The 19989-nt window shown below is 40.8% G+C and overlaps 1 protein-coding gene across 1 annotated transcript in view; it reads right to left on the bottom strand.

Annotated features, from left to right (window-relative positions):
* Positions 1-19989, bottom strand: part of EYS (eyes shut homolog) — a 959435-nt gene that overhangs the window by 516198 nt on the left and 423248 nt on the right. Inside the window, exon 23 of the mRNA XM_080584128.1 lies at positions 5877-5998. Within this exon, the coding sequence (XP_080440254.1) occupies positions 5877-5998 (122 nt within the window). The remainder of the gene's footprint in view (positions 1-5876; positions 5999-19989) is intronic.

Raw genomic sequence — 19989 nt, 5'->3', positions numbered from 1 at the left:
GGGGAAAATGAAACAGTATGCTGCTTTCTGTAACAATACTATAATCAAAGCTCATGGTATGCACAACACAGAACACTTTGTAATGACATGACAAGCCATTTTTTATGTTAAGAACAGTTACACTAATGAAAATTAGTTTGATTTTGAAAAGATAACTTAGCTTCAAATGCTAAGAGGCAAAGCAGGGAATTACAGCAAGAGATGATGTATTTGTGAATGGACTGAGAAGTAAAAGGAAGGGGAGAGATTAAATTTAACTCTTGCTGACAGTATGGTTACCTAATCTGTCAACTGGCATACATTATGATCTAAGTAAATGTGAAGAAAGATGATCATTGCATGGGTAATAATTGAAGAAACATTGCAAACAAGACTAAAACAGTTTGAGGTTCAGAAGTAACTCAAAAGAACCCAGTTAAAAACAACTGATCTCAGTTGTTTCCAGCTCCAGTATTTCAACTGGAGTCTGAGGGGTAACAGGAAAACTAAAACAGAACATGAAAAGCAACAAAAGGGTCTAAAAGAAGAACATTTATATATGGGCAATATTTCTGCACATTATCAGTAATTTCTTCCAAGTGCTTAAGGAACTTATGGCCCATAGTTAAAGGCGATTCTGGCATTCAGCAACTTTCATCTTTGTAAAAGTTAGTGGCAAACAGGGTTTTAGCATCAATCTTCTCTGAATAGGAGAAGCTGCCTCCTAGAATTTAGGGGCATACAAATAACATTCCAAAACTACTCAAATTTTAAATTTAAAAAAGTTACAGATAAACTGTAACTATAAAACAGGAGTAGGGCTCTGTTTAGGAGGAGGTTAAAAAGTAACTAGATTAAGTAACTAGTTGATTGATTCAACTGCTGATTAAAGATAATTTTTCTCATGTCTAGTGATTGTTAAAAGGGTATGACATCAACAGTCATAGAACCATTCAGGTTTCAAAAGGCCTTCAGGATCGTCAAATCCAACCAACCATGAACTCGACCTACAAGTCCCATCACTAAACCATGTCCCTTTGTGCCTTGTCCACAGGCCTCTTAAATACCTCCCGCAATGGGGACTCCACTACTTTCCTGAGCAGCACATTCTAATGCTTGGCCACCCTGTTCACAAAGAAATTCTTCCTAATGTCCAATCTGAACCTCCCTTGGTGCATCTTGAGATCATGTCCTTGCATCCTATCCCTTCCTTCTCAAATGAAGAAACAGACCAACAGAATCCTCACTGCAATCTCCTTTTAGGTAGTTGTAGAGAGTCATGAGGTCTCCCCTCAGCCTTCACTTCCCCAGACTAAACAACCAGAAATCCCTCAGCTATGCCTCATAACTCTTTCCTTTAGTCCCCTCACCAGCTTCATGGCTCTTCGCTGCACACAATTGAGCACCTCAAGGTTCTTCTCCCAGTGAGGGGCCCAAAATTAAACATAGTAATTGAGACACGGTCTCACCAGTGCCACATACAAGGGGACAATCCCTTCCCCAGACCTGCTAGCCACACCATTTCTGACAAAGGCCAGGATGCCACTGGCCTTCTTGCCCACCTAGGCACACTGATGGCTCATGCTCAGCCAGCTGCCAACCAGCACCCCCAGGCCCTTGCCTGATGGGCTTCCCAGCCACTCTTCCCCAAGCCTGTAACGCTGCATGGGGTTGTTACGACCCAAGTGCAGGACCTGGCACTTAGCCTTGTCGGGTGTCCTGTGACTGGACTCAGCCCATCGATCCAGCCTCTCCAGATCCCTCTGCAAAGCCTTCTTACCCTCAGGCAGGCCAAGAGCCCTGCCTAACTTGGTACTGTTTGCAAACTTACTGAGGGTGTAACTCAATCCCCTCATCCAGATCACAGACAAAACTGTTAAACTAAAGTGGTCCCAGTACCAAGCCCTGGGGAACACCACTGGTGACCGGCTGCCAACAGGACTGAACTCCATTCACTGTGACTCCTTGAGCCCAGCCATCCAGACTGTTCTTCCCTCACGGAACTGTACACCTGTCCAAGCCATCAGCAGCCAGCTTCTCCAGGAGAATGCTGTGGGAAAACAGATTTACTAAACAAACACTTCACTAAAATCCAAGTAAAAAACACTCACAGCCTTTCCCTCATCTGCTAAGTGGGTCATCTTGGGAAGGAGACTGGGTTAGTCAGGCAGGACCTGCCTTTTATAAACCCATGCTGGCTGCATTTGATCACTTGACTGTCCCTTATGAGCCGTGGGATGGCACTCAAGCTGATCTGCTCCATAACCTTCCCTGATACCGAGGTCAGACTATAATTCCCTGGATCCTCCTTCCTGCCCTTCTTGTAGATTGGAGTCACATTCACTGACCTCCAATACATGACATAGAAAAATATACCTAAGTCTAATTTCCCATTTCAGATGGAGAAGTCCATTGGTATGCTACAAAGAAAAACCAGCAAAACACTTAACATGTTTTGTTCTTTGTAACAACCTCAATAAAGAACACTGCCAAAATGGCAAATAGCATGAATCTGTGGGATTCAATCCAGATATATGGAAAGAACTGAGCATTCTGGAAAGACACAGAGTTAATCCTCAATGTCATTTATTAAATTCATATTTCAAGCTATTCTACATCACTGTAAACACCAGTTCATCTATAAAACTATGTTACCTATTATTTTGCAAGAAGAGTTGAAGAGATTTTCACTTAGTTTCCCTGTAAGATGGTAACAGTAAAGGAGACCCCAGGGCTTTAATTAGGGTTTGTTGTTATTAGGGCAGAACCTCAGAAGCAGCAGAAAAGACGGTACAATAGGATAGAGGAAAAACCAGGAATTCAGCTGGTAATAGATGTATCTGTCTGTAAATGTTCAGAGACATAATTTGAGAGTTTATGCTATCATGAGAATTAGAGTGAGGTTCACAGCACACTGGAAATATATGCATGGTTGTAACTTCATTTATTTGCTGTGCCATGTGCATAACTGAAAAAGGAAAAAGGAGAAAAATTTCTCATTTTATCAGCTGCACTAAAATAAACTGGAATGAAATGGGAATTACAAAACAAATGACTCACATTACCAATTCAAGCTTAACTCTTGATTCAGGCTTTCTTATTCTAAAACACTTTTTTACTAAAATCATGTATCTGAGAAGGTATTTTTTCCTCTCAGTTGCCATGTTATTTATTTTACTATTAAGAGAATCCAGTGAGAAAAGCATTCAGTTCCGGCATACTTGTTGATCCTTTAGTTCTGACAGCAAGATTTCATAGCAAGGTTCAAAAATGAATACTGCAGTTAAATGAAATTCTTAAAGAAATTTTTTAAGTTATTTTAGTTTGTATTATTTTTCTCATTAACACAGACTTGAAACTCGGCACTTTTTTATTTTTTATATTCTTTTCTATTTATTTCTCTATACAAAATGTATTTTTAATTATCTAGTTTTTCAAGAATTGACCTTTTCAAAAGAATTTGAAAATATTTAGAGAAAATAAGCATAAGGGGATTATCAAAGGCACAGAAGAAAGCTATGTTACCTATCCATTCCATTAATTCCAGTTAGAAGTGACACCAAGTGATATCAATGGTGTGGACAACTTCAAACAGATTCAGGAAATTCTGAGAATCACTGACAGCCTCTAAACTTACACCAGGAAAATAAACACTGCCAGACAAGGAAGAAAACTGTACTGCTTTATCACTGTTGTATTTCCAAAGCAGTGCTTGGCATGGTTTCAATCCAGACCAACTAGTGATCAACCAAAACAATGGCTAGGCACAGATCAAGAGTTAGAAGACGAGCCAATGATCTTTTCTATCAGGCAGTTAGGACAGAGTTATCCTGCTTCACAGACTACAGTTAATTTTAAAGATATAGCTGCATGTCCTTAGAATCAGATACTGGGCACTAGCCCTGCTCAGCTACCATGAAAACAAACATTTTATTGCTGTTGTTTTCAAGAGAAAAGTGTTAAAAAAAGTAATAAAAATTAACTTTTTTATATTGAGTAATTGTGAAAATAAACAGTGTCTTTTACCATTCGTGAATATAAACTAGATCAACTCTAATGACTGAAATTAAATTGCATTATATAATACAACAAAAACTTTGTTCAGTTTCGCTGTGGTTGCTAAGTCTCAGACTCCCAGTTTCAATTACAGGTATCTTGGAAGAAGTTGTTTTTCTTTGACTTATCATGACCTTAATATATAATGATTCAATGGTATGTCTAGTTTTCCTGTTCTGATATGTCAAAGAGGACAAATAGCTGTGAGGAAAAATACGTGTGTTGCTTACAGTTCAAACCAATTCTCCTCTAAACATTTTCTGTAACTGTTCAGTATTTGCCAAATCCAGAAAAAGTACTTGGAGCATTTTTTTCATCTCACTGTACAACAGGGAGTCCCTGGATTTGCTCTTACATGGTTGGTCCAGCTATGAATAAAATCTTCCAGAAGCTGAAAGGATAGGTAAGATATAAGGATAGGTAACAGGATGCATCATTGCACAATCCATCATAACATGCCAGAATTCAAATTGCCGTAAGGTAACAGCTAATCAGGCAAAAAATATGCAGTTATAAAATTTTTTCATTAGTAATCTACAAATAACTAAAAATTTCACAAAATAGTAACTACATAAAACTTTTTTTCTATGTCCCAATAAACTTAAAAAGGGAAGAAAATCAATTTAAAGTATTTTAAATTTTCTCAAACTTCACTAGTCTTATTGTTCTGTTACTGGACTGAAAAAAACACCAAAATTGTACATCTCATACTATATAAAAATTAAGTTCTAGGATAACTGAAAGAATTTCAGTTAAATTCTGAATATAAATTAAAAAACATAAAAAGCATTAAAATTACAATGTTTCACTTAACTTCTTTTACAGTAAAGAATTTAAAATAAAGACTAAAAAAAGTTAGAATTTTTAATTTAATGTCACAACTGAATTTTAATTTAATATCACAACTGAAAAAATGCCCGAACTAAAATCTCTCTTCAGGATTCTCCTAATCCGTAATTATGTAATTATGCCAAGGCTGATCATGAACTGTTTCAAGTGAACAAGGTGGTGGTTAAAATAACAGAACTTAAAATTGTCTTTGACAAGTGGGGAAATTGTCTGTTTTCAACTGTGAGAGGTTTTCTTTTCTGACTACTGCCTGTATTACCAGGACGGAACTGTGCAACAACTAAAATGCCTACAGTCATTACACTATGTTCTTAAAGCTGCTGTATCAGTATCTATTATTAACAGTTCACATTCAGATACAGACTAACTGTTCTAGTATTGATATTATAATATAGGTAAGCCTGGTAAGGGTAAACCCTGGCTATACACACCAGAAGCTGACGGTTTATGGGGTCCTTATCCCTGTAGAGCTGAAAAATATATTTATTTTAAATCATAAATGCACCAATTGTTGGTGTTTGTTAGAAATACATTTAATGTCAAATCCTCATTTTCTCTCAGCATGGCTGCAAATTTTAGCTAAATTACTATTTTGTTGTCAATTTAAGACACAAGGTGGCAGCAATGATACAATCTCTTTAAGATCGCACAAACACATCCACTCCCACTACTTTTACTCTTAAAGCATCTCGTGCTTACGGGGCATATATAATAGAGATCCTGTATTTTCTTTGACAATATGCAGTTCCAGGTTAGGTTACTCATTAAGTGTTTTGAACTGATGCTTTTTTAAAAAATATCTGTCAACGAATCATTATGTTTGCTGACTTCAAATGAATGTGCACTGAAACAGTGTACCCATGACAGAAGTTGTTAGTTCATCTTTGTGTAGTAACATTCCATTCACAGAGCTGAGAAATAAAAGAATAACTGGGTGCATAGGCTTGTCAGTTCTGGAACATAATGATATTGTGAGAAGATGCAATGCTTACTGATAGCTGTTGAAAAGATCTGTGCAGGTGCCGTTGTTTCTGCAAGGCTCTGAATTACATTCATTTGATTCATATTCACAAAATGTTCCTTCCCATCCAGGCAGACAAACACACTGGTATCTCTGTAACATATTAAGGAAGGTAAGTAAACTGTTTTTGTGTATTTCTTAAATACGTTTACAGATGATATTACATATATTATTATACATATATAATATATATGTTATATAAACTGTGTGTTTCTTGTCTTCAAACAGGTGATTCACTATTTCAAAACTTTAAAAAATTATAAACTTATTGATAGCTCAGCCCCCTAAGATGATGAAAAATGGGGTATGAAGTAGATACATGACAACACAGTATCTGCCAACTTGTGTAATCAAAAGTTCTTTACCATCTCCTCCTCCTTCCTTCTAAGTTTTTGTAATAAAAAATATTACCTCTCCCATAAAACTACTTGGCTTAGATCTTATGCTGACACACCTAAAACACAGGTGCTAACAATCATCTGAGTTGTATTGCTCAGCATGCAGTCCAAACCAAACTCAATATAAAATAATTTATCACGAAGTTCTCAGGTTTATACATCCCACTTGTTTAACATCTTTAATATGAAATTGTGTAGTACTGCACAAATGAAATAATGATGCACAACTTATGGCATGATAAATACTGTCTTCTATACATGTGTATCAGATAGAGATAGCCTAAATAGAAATACTCTAGCTTAGTGGTGATAGTACCTAATATATTGATGACCAGGTGTTGTAAATGCAGTATTTCTGACATTAACTGAATAAAACTTCTCAGCAGCATGTCTATCCAACTCTGAACAACATATTACAGGACGTTTTCATCACACTGCAATGCTCTATCAAATTGTAATCACACTCCAGTATTACCCCCAGCCTCTAAATTATCTGGTAGCTGCAAGCAATAGGGTGTTTGACATCATTTCACGGAAGTGAAAAGCATAAAGCATCTTCCTATGCTCTTAAAAAAGAACAGGTGAACATCTGCTGAATTGAATATTAGAGATGGGCAGCAAGGCAAACATTTCCATTCAGCAGAAGTTTTAATTGCTTCTTTAGCAACATGCTTACTTCTAACAAGGCTTCTTTCTACCAAGGGTTAGAAAATGCTTTAATGGTAAGCATGACTAATGCACGTTATTTCATTACTTGCTAAACACTGCAATAGGCTTCAGGGTAGATTTTAAAGCCTATCAAATTCCATGTAAATTGGAAACCATTAAAAAACAAACAGCAAAGAAGTGGTTTTTTTTAGAAGCTGAGTGCATAAATAAGCTACCATAGCATGATGATCAAATGTACAATGTACCAGGCTTGTAGCATCCATGATTCCTATGGCAGAGAACACAGACTTTTTCCCAGTTAAATTAAGGCATTTTGACAGTTATGAAATATCTGTCACTTCTTAATATACGAAAATAAGACTACAGAAAAATAATTGTCTGAAAGCAAGCTGGACAACTGAGTTCAACATATACTGTTCAGTCAACTACATATTAAGTTAAAAAAAGGAATTAACATTGTCCTTTGTTTTATACAGGCAAGGCTATTCCATGCAACTAAATAATGTAAGTTGTGAACTGTATTCCATCTTCATAATAAGTGTAATTTATAGTTTACTGTTACTGCTCTGTACTCCTGAATTCAGGCTCAAAACCTGTAAAATCTTCTCCATGAACAGAGAACAAAATTGGCAACATGAATCTAAGAAGTGTGAAATATTAGAAGTGACAGTTAATCAAAGGTTAAAATAGGAGATGAAGAGATCTTGTTAAGTAAGTAAAATAAGTAGTAAGAAAATACCAAGATGAACTCAGAAAATTTTCTGGATATTCTGCCAAGGAAAGAAGAAAAAACCTTGATACAGACTACATTATTAGCCCACATGTTTTTGTTTTCTATTACAACACAGCCATACCCAAATTAGCTGTTAAATATTGTAATTAATTGCAAAGTTTTTCTGAGATTTCCTCTATTCCCTGCATAATTATCACCAGGATGAAAACATATTAGGAAAAAAAGATGCTACAAACACATAATGCAAAAATGGAGACTATTAATCTATATTCACAAGTAACTATTAGGCACTTAAAACCATTCTATTGTCACTTTACACTTTCACATATACCAGGAATATGAGAATGATTTTTTTATCATTTCCAAAAACCTCTTCCAGAAACAGATTACAAGATTGGAAGTGAGAGGAAGCTGCCAGCAATTCTGTTTAGAAAGCAATAGTGTTTTTTCATGGTTTCACTAAATCATTTATGAATCGGCTACTGAAATTCTATGCTTTGCAAGTTTATTTCTCGCTATGAGGACTGTAACATTAAGCACAAACCATTACTCACATGTATGTATCCCATGCATGGGTGCAGTATACATGAACTACAAAATGTTACATATTGTCTCTGCATATCATGGTTTACATTAACTGAAGATGCCATGTTACAGTAAATGGTAAGTATAGATAGGTAAGATAGATAGTGATGGATAAAATAGGCTGCAGAAAAGGACCTGGGGCCTCTCATGGGCACAAAGTCAACCAAGTCAGTGACATGCCCCAGCAACGACACTGGTGGCAGATGGCAGCCTGGGCTGCTGCAGGAGGGGCACTGCCAGCAGGAGCAAAGTGACCCCAGTGAGGCCTCACCTGCAGCTCTGCATCCAGTTCTGGGCCCCCAGCACAACATGGGCACACTGGAGAGGCCAGCAAAGGGCCACCGAGATGATCAGGGAACTGGAGCATCTCTCAAATCAGGCAAGGCTGCAAGAAGAGGGGCTGTCAATCAGAACACAGTATGCACTGAACGTAAGATGAAAAAAGCTGTGTTGTGTATGCAGCAAATCATGCAATAGGCTGGAGGAATAGGATTCAATTCCTATTTATGTATTTATTCCCCTTTATATATTGTAGCTATGAACTACTATCCATGCTAGACAGATTAAAATAAATGGTACCTTTGAGTTCCTTCACATCATCTCGTTTGCTCTCTAAAGAACACAGTAAATGTACTAAGTAATACCTGAACAAATCCCCAAACTGCTTTTTTAGATCATAGTTTTTCCTCGCACAGTATATATAGCACATCAATTAGAGAAAAGTAGGTTTACTTGCTATACACAGAGTCACAACCTGTAATTATCATCTCTTGCATACATACCCAGAACCATACATGCTCACCAGCGTGTCTTTACCCAATTAACTGTGTGGGTGGTTAAGAAAGCATTATTTGAGAATATTTGCATATTTTCCCTTCTCTAACATTGTAAATGAAGAATTAATCATTTTCTTAATCCTTAGTCTGTTATTTTACTGGAAAATGGCAAATGAACATCTGGCAAATAGAAACTACAATGAAAAAGGTTCATCACACACAACAAGGATCTGAATTATGAGTAAGCTAATCTTCAAGCCCGTACTTTGCACATGTAGGTTGAGAAGAGTTTTTAACAACAGAGCTACACTGCAAGTATTTTTTTCCCATGTTTAGAGAAGAATTTGAAAAAAATCCCTTTTAAAGGGGGGATTTTTGGGGGGTGCTTTAGTATTTTATTTCTTGGCAATCAGAAAGGATAAAAAATATGTTGCCTGGAAACAGAGAAGCAAGTGGAAATGCAGAAATATCCATTTCTTCTCCATGTTCTGAGCTCTTCAGTCAGACCATGCTTCCTGTGGTGCAGCTCTTTTTCCATTAAGGCCAATCAGGAAGAGCATATCATAGGGTCGCTCACCACTGCCACATACTGGGAGATGCTCTCCAACAAGAAAATCCCAAGTTTGCCTTTGATTTCCCCCCCCCCCCGTAAAACGACGGTATTTTTGCCTCTACAGAAAATGATTCATCACAGAATTCTATTCTGTTGGAAGCATTCTTTCTTCCTAGAGAACACCTTCATGCAGCTTAACTTTGTCAGTGCTAACAGTAGTCCATTTAACCTTGTGAAATAAACATGAATGTAAAAACATAAGCATCTACGAAAATCATATTTGCAATTACTCTTAATCATACTGAGCTCATAACATTATTTAGGCAGTCTTTTCTGTTGATGTAAAGGTTTTCAACAAATTGCTACTTTAAGGCTTCACTTTTAGGTTATTGATTTAACCATTTATATAACCACTCTTACGCACTGGCTAACAAAACTAGGTTTTTCCCTCATTTTTCATTATGACATTGTTTTTATTATGCAAGCCTTCACATTTTTATCCTAAATAAATTAGCTTGTTTAATCAAAAACAGAAGCCAACAAACAAAAAGCAGAACACCTTTTCATCTTCAGTTGGTTTAACCCTTACTTTAACCTTTAGTAGAAAACCAATTAAAACAAGATCTGTGCAGAGTAAAGTCCCAGCAATTACACTACCTGCCACTTTCACGATAATGAATTTACCTGTTCCTCACAGCGTGTAGTAACAGCGATTTTATTTATGGTGCTGCTCTACAAGTCAAAAAAAGAAAATTGACTTCTGAGATCAGAAGAAAGTCTGCAATTGGCCTTGTTCTTTCCTAGTGTTAAAGACACACATGACTTAGCTCACAGATAAAGTCAGATTGCTCACCTTATGGCAAAGGAACATTTAAGTGCAATAAGGTTTGCAATATAAATATTAATACTTATATTAACTGCTTAAATGATTATAACAACTGACTTGAGACACTAGGATGAAAAGTAAATACAAAGGACAGATTCAAAGATGTAGAAAAATCACAAAAAAAGTCTAACTTCTAAACTGTACTACAACAACTGAATGGCTCAGGTAAAACACCTATGCAATTACAAAACCAAAGTGATTTTTGCACTAACCACTGCAAAACAAGAAATATTAAGTTGAATACATTAATACTAAACACTATCTACAGAGATTGAGATAGCAATGTGGATTTTCAGAAGCTAATCCACTACTTTAATTCATATATCCTTCCCCTAACTGTTTGACAAGTCTAAATGCTAACCAGTATACTTGTCCTTCCAAATCTACTTATCTTCTGCACCCTGAGTTATTATAAATTATATATCATCTGATATTAATGATAAAATAGTGTTCCTTTTATTTAAAGTTTAAGCAAGACCTACAGGAGAAACAAAGAACATTTTAAATTTGCTTCTCTCTCCAGCCTTTTAAATAATTAATCATTTAAATTAGCAAGACTGTATATTTAAAACAGCTAAAACATGCTACGTTTTGATTACTTGTAACCTGTCTTGCCTTGCAGTGTAAGATTGTTACATTTCTGTATAGCAAACAATAAGCACATGTGAAAGTACAATATTTTTCTCCTGTCAATAGCATACCAGTAGCAAACAGAGGCTTACATTTTCATTTAACGTGTCCTCCAAGTTAAAATACATCTTGTTTCTAGACATGCTGCATATTCACAACTCTAACTACACTGTACTGTAATTTGTGACCACCAGGAAAATTACCTTAAATAGGAATACTAGTTATTTGCACTGCACGTCTTTATATACAACCATTTCATTGAACACTGGCTTTGTAATAAACTCATTATCATCACTGCCTTCAACATCGAATACTTTAAAGCAAGACTTCTGTAAAATTGATACTTCTCTGAAAGTTTAAGTTTTTAAAAATTAAATCACAATAACAGACTTCCAGTTGCTCTAGATTTCACATTGCCATTGGAAGCAACGGAGTTGCCTGTGCCTTTAGAATTTCATCAATTAATTCCATCACCACACAGATGTGAGAGTTCTCACAGTGCAACTCAAATTTCAATGGGGTTAGGTTTGCTACTTTTTTGTGGAGATTTATCTGCAATGTAGCTTTTACTCATTGATACAGGTTTTCTATTTCAGAGAAAATTGGGAAGAATTTTTACCAAATTGGGAAGGACCCTTCTGAGGAAAACTGTATTGTTTCTGGGGAAAAATTTTTTTTTGGATTTTTAAAATTGCTTTCAGAAATGTAATTCTAAATATATGCCTACTCTAATCACATTAGAATTAATTTTATAGTAACAAACCAAGTCAGTTTGAAGTCTCTTATATAATTAATAACTGATACATTATTGTCTCTATTTTCTGACTTCTGCCATTTATCCTATTTATACCCTTCTCGCATCCTTCTAGAGAGAGAGTACTTACTATAAGAAACGTGTCAAAGAAACCACCTTCAAGGTGACAAGTACTGAACAGCACAGGAAAACTAATGAGAAACAACTGTAAGTTATTCAAGCAAAATAAACCAAACGGCTACTCCAGACAGTGACAGACATTTGAATAGCAGGGTTTGATCAGTGCATCTGGTTTGACATTTACCTCAATTTTTCAATGAATAATTAAAGGTCATAAACACACTCCTGCTCAGCAGAAACACAACTTGACTCATTTAAGGCTTGTCTGGAACTTCCCAGTTTGCCCCTAGATCTCTGGTTAAGGGAGAGCTATGGGAGTTAAATGGGGGTATTGCACAGGAGTAGCCTAGACACTGGCAGACAAATAACGCTTTGCTTCTGAATTTCAAATTTGGTGTTGCTGCTGGTAGCTTTTTTTAATTTAAAGTACGACCAAACAGTAAAACACATACTGTTTTCCCTAAAACTACACTATCTCATACCTGTATATAATAGCTGATGCAAATATATATCTTGAACATACAACCATTATCATCTCAGGACACTTCATACATCACCAAGTCCCATTCTTGCCAACATCAGACTCAAAAGTAGTGGAAGGCTAAAGAAACAGGCTGTTCTAAAGATGCTTCTAAGAAAATTTGGTTGAAGTATTGAGACCCTCACAGGATTATTTGATGTCAACTCTTCTCTTTTGAAATTTCACTCATCTCTACTTCAAATTTATAGAGCATTTCAATACAAATAAATCACATTACAAGTCAGTGTGCTGCCTCTATCACACCTAAAACAGAGAAGAGTATCTAAGAGGCACCAAGATTAGGCAATAGTGCCAACTCTATGTACCACTGGCATAAAAACAAACAGCTCAATACCAGCTCAAAGACCAATAAAGACAAGATGATTCTGCAATAAATTTTATTCAATTTAATCTAATATTATCATTGGGAAGAATAAGGAGGTTCCAAAGTCCTACACAAACCGTAAATGGTATTATTCTCCAAACTAAAAGCCAGAAGACAGAAGGATAAGCTCTGGTGATGAATGTAAGATGGCTGAAAAACCAGCTGGGCTGCACAAAGGACATTTGTTTATAATATAGCAACAAGGAGCCTATGAATAATTAATTACAAGGAGTATGAAAAAAATAAACAAGTGCCTTGATGTGGGAATAAAAATGTTTTTGCACAGAGTTACATTGTTTAAAGGGAAAGAATAATGCAGACAACCAGCCTCCTTAGAGCAACTAGGTGAAAATCAGAGTGTCAAGTCAGATAAGTGAAGAAACATTACCACCTCAGAGTAAAAAAGTCGAAAGAATCACAGAATCATCTAGGTTGGAAGAGACCTCCAAGATCACCTAGTCCAACCTCTGCCCTAACACTAACAAGTCCTCCACTAAACCATATCACTAAGTTCAACATCTAAACGTCTCTTAAAGACCTCCAGGGATGGTGACTCAACCACTTCCCTGGGCAGCCCATTCCAATGCCTAACAACCCTTTCAGTAAAGAAGTTCTCCCTAATAATATCCAACCTAAACCTCCCCTGGCGCAACTTTAGCCCATTCCTCCTCGTCCCGTCACCAGGCACGTGGGAGAATAGACCAACCCCTACACACTAAGTGCACTAGTGCATCACTTTGTCATAGAAGGAGATCAGGTTCGTCAAGCAGGACCTGCCTTTCATAAACCCATGCTGACTGGGCCTGATCACCTGCTTGCCCTGCAAGTGCTGCATGATGACACTCAAGATAATCTGCTCCTTGAGCTTCCCTGGCACTGAGGTTAAACTAACAGGCCTGTAGTTTCCTGGGTCTACCCTCCAACGCTTCTTGTAGATGGGTATCACATTTGCTAGCCACCAGTCGACTGGGACCTCCCCTGATAGCCAGGACTGCCGATAAATGATGGAAAGCAGCTCGGCCAGCTCCTCCGCCAGTTCGCTCAGTACCCTCGGGTGGATCCCATCCGGCCCCATCGACTTGCATACATCCAAGTGCTGTAGCAGGTCACCAACCATTTCCTCATGGATTATGAGGGCCACATCCTGCTCCCCATCCCCTTCCACCAGCTCAGGGTACTGGGTATCCAGAGAACAACTGGTTTTGCCGCTAAAGACTGAGACAAAGAAGGCATTAAGCACCTCAGCTTTTTCCTCATCCCTTGTAACTAAGTTTCCCCCCGCATCCAGTAAAGGATGGAGATTCTCCTTAGTCCTCCTTTTTGTGTTGATGTATTTGTAAAAACATTTTTTTATCTTTAACAGCAGTAGCCAGATTTAGCTTCAGATGAGCTTTAGCCTTTCTAATTTTGTCCCTGCACAGCCTCGCAACATCCTTATAGTCCTCCCGAGTGGCCCGCCCTCTTTTCCAAAGATTATAAACCCTCCTTTTTCTCCTAAGCTCGAGCCACAACTCTCTGTTCAGCCAGGCTGGTCTTCTCCCATGCCTGCTTGTCTTTGGGCACATGGGGACAGACCGCTCCTGAGCCATCACGATTTCCTTCTTGAGGAGTGCCCAGCCTTCCTGGGCTCCTCTGCCCTTCAGAACCTCCTCCCAAAGGACTCTGCCAACCAGTGTCCTGAACAGCTCAAAGTCAGCCCTCCGGAAGTCCAAGACAGCGGTTTTACTGATCCCCTTCCTGACTTCGCCAAGAATAGAGAACTTTGTCATTCTGTGGTCACCAAGACAGCTCCCGACCACCACATCTCCCACCAGTCCGTCACTGTTTGTGAACAGAAGGTCTAGCGGGGCAACTCCCCTGGTAGGCTCTCTAACCAGCTGCGTCAGGAAGCTATCTTCCACACTCTCCAGAAACCTCCTAGACTGCTTCCTCTGGGCTGTGTTGTGCTTCCAGGATATGTCTGGGAAGTTGAAGTCCCCCACGAGAACAAGCGCTGACAATTTTGCAACTTCTGCCAGCTGCCTGTAGAACTCCTCATCCGTCTCCTCATCCTGGTTCGGCGGTCTATAACAGACCCCCACCAGGATGTTTGCCTTGTTGGCCTTCCCACTTACCCTAACCCACAAAGACTCAACCTTATCAGTCCCAGCCTCAAGTTCCTCAACATCTAAACACTCTCTAATATAGAGAGTCACACCACCACCCCCTCTGTGCTGCCTGTCCCTTCTGAAGAGCCTATAGCTAGACATTGCAGCACTCCAGTCATGAGAGTGGTCCCACCATGTTTCTGTGATGGCAACCAAGTCATAGCCTGCCTGCTGCACAATGGCTTCTGGCTCCTCTTGTTCGTTGCCCATGCTGCGTGTATTAGTGTAGATGCACTTCATTGGGGCCATTGCCTTTTCCCCCGGCCTTGCCATTGTTCCCCCTGGCACAGCTCCAACAGGCCTTATTTCAGCCCCGTCCCCCTTCTTACCTAGTTTAAAGCCCTCTCAACAAGACCTGCCAGCTCCTGGGCTAGGATCCATTTTCCCCATAGAGATAGGGACCAGTCTGCGGCCATCAGGCCAGGTGCTGAGTAAAGCACCCCATGGTCAAAAAAAACCAAAATTTCTGTGTTGGCACCAGCCTCTGAGCCACATGTTAATCAAGTAGGCTTTCCGTGTCCTCTCTGTACCCATCCCTGCCACTGTAGGGATAGACAAAAACACCACCTGTACTCCTGCTCTATCCACTAACCGTCCCAGTCCCCTGAAGTCCCGTTTGATAGCCTTCAGGCTTCTCTCTTGACTATTGTCACTGCCAGCCTGGACTATCAAAAGCAGATAGTAGTCAGAAGGGCAGACCAGGTTGGGAAGCTTTCTGGCAGCATCTCTGACCCTGGCCCCAGGGAGGCAGCAGACTTCCCTACGGGTAGGGTCAGGCCGACAAATAGGGCCCTCTGTTCCCCGGAGAAGGGAGTCGCCTACAACAATTACCCTTCTGTCTTTCTTGGTGGAGGCAGTCCTGAGGCATGGAGTCGACTTCCTCACCCTAGGTATCCTCCTGGGTAGACTTTCTACCTCATCCTCACCCACCAGTCTCTCAAGCTCCAGGGCCTCAAATCTCTTGTGTAAGGGCACCTGGGAAGGTGGGGCCGGAAGGGGGGGGGCATCGTATGCAAGGTTGAGCAGGGACCTGTCTCCATTCCATTCCTCCTTAACTCTTAGGTCCCCTCCCTCTGCCCGACAGCAATAGGGCAGGAGGCCCACCCCCATTTGGGGTGTCTTCCCACAGTACCTCTCCTTCAGGCCCTGCAGGGAGTCGCTCCACCAGTCTATCTCCCGCTCACACTCCCTGACAGCCCTCAACCTCCCCACCTCCTCCTTGAGTTCTGCCACCCAGCGGACCAGGTCATCCACCTGCTCACACCTCACACACAGTCTCTCTGCCTCCCTCAGATGGCAGCAACAGGCTCAGACACTCCCTGCATCCAGAGACCTGAACTGCCACATTTTTGATGGGGCAGTCAGTCTGGGTGGTTACAGACTTTCTAGAGAGAGCGCTCTGCCTGGTGCAGACCATTGCAGCCTAGCTAGCCGTCGACAGCCATTAGAGGAGTTGTTTGTATGGGCAGGGGAGAATGCTCTGCCCTCCCTGTTCACCCTCCCTGCGTGCACTGCCACACAAAAAAGAAATTCAAATACAGCAGGCCAGCACCTGAAAGCTATGTATTGTCTGTGAAGCATCAGATAGGTTGTGAACCCGGATTACCCAGACAATGGGGAAGCAGGGGAGGGTTCTGGTCTCCGAGAAAAACAAAGTATACAAACTGTGTTATGGAACTAGTAGGCGCATTCCTGTTTGTGGGACGCCCGCTATTGCAATCACAAATAAAAATGCTACTTCACTGAGATCCTCACCTGAGCCTATGTTATTGGCTACAGAGTGTTTCTCACAAAAACACACAGACACACATATGTCAAAAAAAATACGAAGAAAAACTCAGGCTTCCTTTGACCAAGTGAGACCTGATCAGTCTCAGTTAGTTACAGCCTTCTTAATCTAAACTAGGTTCTTACAAAATTCAGCTTTTACCCCAGGTCTCCAAAACTAAAAGCACTCGTCTGTCTGGTCAAGCGGTAACTCTGCATTTTAGTACCTCAGAGCAGTCCCGAATCGCCGCTGGCTCTCCCTGGCAGGATCCACTCGTTGGTCTCGCTGGCTGACAGCACCACCCATGCGGCGGCGCAGCCCAGCACTCACCCATCGCCTCGCCGACCACCAGCCACAAATTACAGCCCTGATGCCCTGCAAAGAACTTTCTAGGGCAAAGGGCGGGAAAAAATGCACACTGACAGCCAATCGCCAGGCGCCGCGGGAAATTCAGCCAATCAACACCGAGGATTTGCTGTGACTGATAGGGGCTGGTGGCAAGCTCCGAGGGTGGTGGTAGAAGCATGTGAGGGCATCACACGTGACCACGGGGCCCGGCCCAGCCCTGCCACCATGAGCCGACTGTATCCGTACCACCTCCTTCTGTGCAACCCGTATCGCCCGTACCTGGCCCGTTTCTTTCTGGTCTGTCCCGGGTCTCGATGAGGGACTTTTACCCTGGCTTGCTCGGCTTCTTTCCCAGTCTGCCTCCACCGAAGGCAGGAAAACATTATTCATTAACATAAAAACTTGTGACTAAAAGTATTTCGGAGTTTGAGCCCGTTAAGTCCTCACGCTGCCACTTCAGTCCCATTTAGCCCAAAGTCTGAGTGCCCCTTCCTTCAGCAGATCGTGCTGGTGACTGGAAGCAGCCCTCAGGTCAGAGCTGTTACCTACAAGGGTGTATTTTCAAATAAAATGGATGGTGCTAGTACAAGGCTATTAGTATGCAAATGGAGATGCAAAGCACAAAACATGAAGTAGTAGGAAATCACATAATTGCACAAACATGGAGATAAACAAGGTGTGCATCAGAAGTCAGGTATCTGGAAGAATATGTTCAAGTGGGGCTATGTTTGCAACTCATAGGGCATAACTGTGCTGGTGATCTTTGCCTTTTTAATTAGATCAACAAGCACAGAAGTCTAAAACCTGGTGGAAACTCCCCCATGTTTTTAGCTCATACAAATAGTTGATTGTTAATGACCGGTTAAGATCATGCATGCCTTTATGAGGAAGCCCAGCATCTTTCTTGCTGGGACTTTTGTTGTTTGGAGTCCAGCACTGCAGCCCCTTCAGTACCGTGGTGTCTGCCCTCAGACGGGTCACGTTCCCCGAGAGGAGAATCTGAGCGTCCCTGGACTCTGAGTCACTAAAGGTAGGAAAATTTTATCCCAGAACAAAAAATAACACAGCACTGCAATTACTTGTATTTGATACATGGCCTCTGCATTGCAAACTAAACCCCAATGCTCTTTTCACTGTTTCTTCACCCACAGTCTTTCATTACCAAAACTAAGAGTACTTGATTCTCTGATAATGCACAACTGAAGGTGGTTCACACACTAACACCTTGGAAGAGTCTGTTTACTCACCTTGTGGTATCTGTATTCATAAGTTAAAAAATAATAGTAGTTTCTGATTGTAAGAGTATTTCTGTAAGTAATACTTAAGAAATTTTTCTTACAAGAACAGTGCCTTCTGGGAAAGGCACAAATTGTGGCCACTGGTTTTATTCACTTGTTAGTTAACTGTTGTGGTTTAGCCCCAGCAGGCAGCTCAGCCCCACAGAGCCGCTTGCTCCCTCTCCCCGGGTGGGATATGGGAGAGAACTGGAAAGGTAAAAGTGCAAGCGTTCATGGGCTAAGACAAAGACAGGTTACCAGGTAAAGCAAAAGCTGTGCACACAGGCAAAGCAGAACAAGGAATTCATTCACTACTTCCCATCAGCAGGCAGCTGTTCGACCACTTCCAGGAAAACAGGGCTCATCACATATTACAGTTTCTTGGGAAGACGAACACCATCTCTCCAAACATAACCCCCTTCCTCCTTCTTTTATTGCTGAGCATGACACCACCTGGTGTGGGACATCCCTTTGGGCAGCCTGGGCCAGCTGTCCTGGTCGTGTCCCCTCCCAGCTCCTGGTGCACCCCCAGCCTCCTCACTGGCAGGGCAGCACGAGGAGCTGGAAAGTCCTTGGCTCTGTGTAAGCACTGCTCTGCAACAGCTAAACTTTGGTGTGTTATCATCACTATTTTCATCAAAAATCCAAAACACAGTATCATGTGAGCCTCTACAAAGAAATAAGTGAGAGTCAAGTACAAGTAGTCTTTTGAGAACCAAATTCTTTTACCGAAAAATCAGAGTGTAATCAGCATGACTTTTTCTAAAAATAGTATGTCAACTAGAATATGAATAAAGAGGATGTAGAACAGGATGCACAAGTGAATATTGAGGTATATGTTAACTAGCTAATGTTTGTCACCATTTTAAAGTTACAGTTTACTAGAAGAAAGAGAGAAAAACAGAAGGGAACTGCAAAAATTGCAGACAGATTAGATAAACTGAGCGTTAGCATTACAACCAACCCCTGTGCCAGATTCACACTGATGGGAAGCTAAACTCTACCACACTGCTATCTCACTCCTCCTTCTCAAAAGAACAAGTGGAGAAAATATGGAGGAAAAACAAAACAAAAAAAAGGCTGATGGGTTGACAGAAGGATGGGGAGATCCCGCACCAATTACTGTCATGGGAAAAACGGACTCAGTGTAAAGAACATTAATGTACTTTATTGCCCATTGCTAATACCAAACTAGAGCTGTAAGAACTAAAAACAACTTCCCCTTCCCATCCACCCTTTTTGTTCCGAACGGCACAGGGTAACAGGGAATGGGTGCTGTGGTCAGTCCCTGACGCTTCGTCTCCGCTACTCCTTCATGGTCCCTCTCTGCCCCTGCTCCACGGGATGCCGTCCTTCCCGAACTGAGCCTGCAGGGGCTGCCCACAGGCAGCAGCTCTTCAAGAACTGCTCCCACACGGCTCCGTACCACGGGGTCCATCCCCCAGGAGCAAACTGCCCCAGCACGGGTCCCCCACGGGCGGCAGCTCCCCCCAGACCCCCTGCTCCTGCGGGGGCTCCTCTCCACGGGCTGCAGC

This window comes from Anser brachyrhynchus (genome assembly GCF_964034855.1).
Source record: "Anser brachyrhynchus genome assembly, chromosome: 3".
NCBI classification, from domain to species: Eukaryota; Metazoa; Chordata; class Aves; order Anseriformes; family Anatidae; genus Anser; species Anser brachyrhynchus.
Note: the sequence above shows the minus strand (reverse complement) of the source record. Positions and strands in the feature narration are given on the sequence as shown.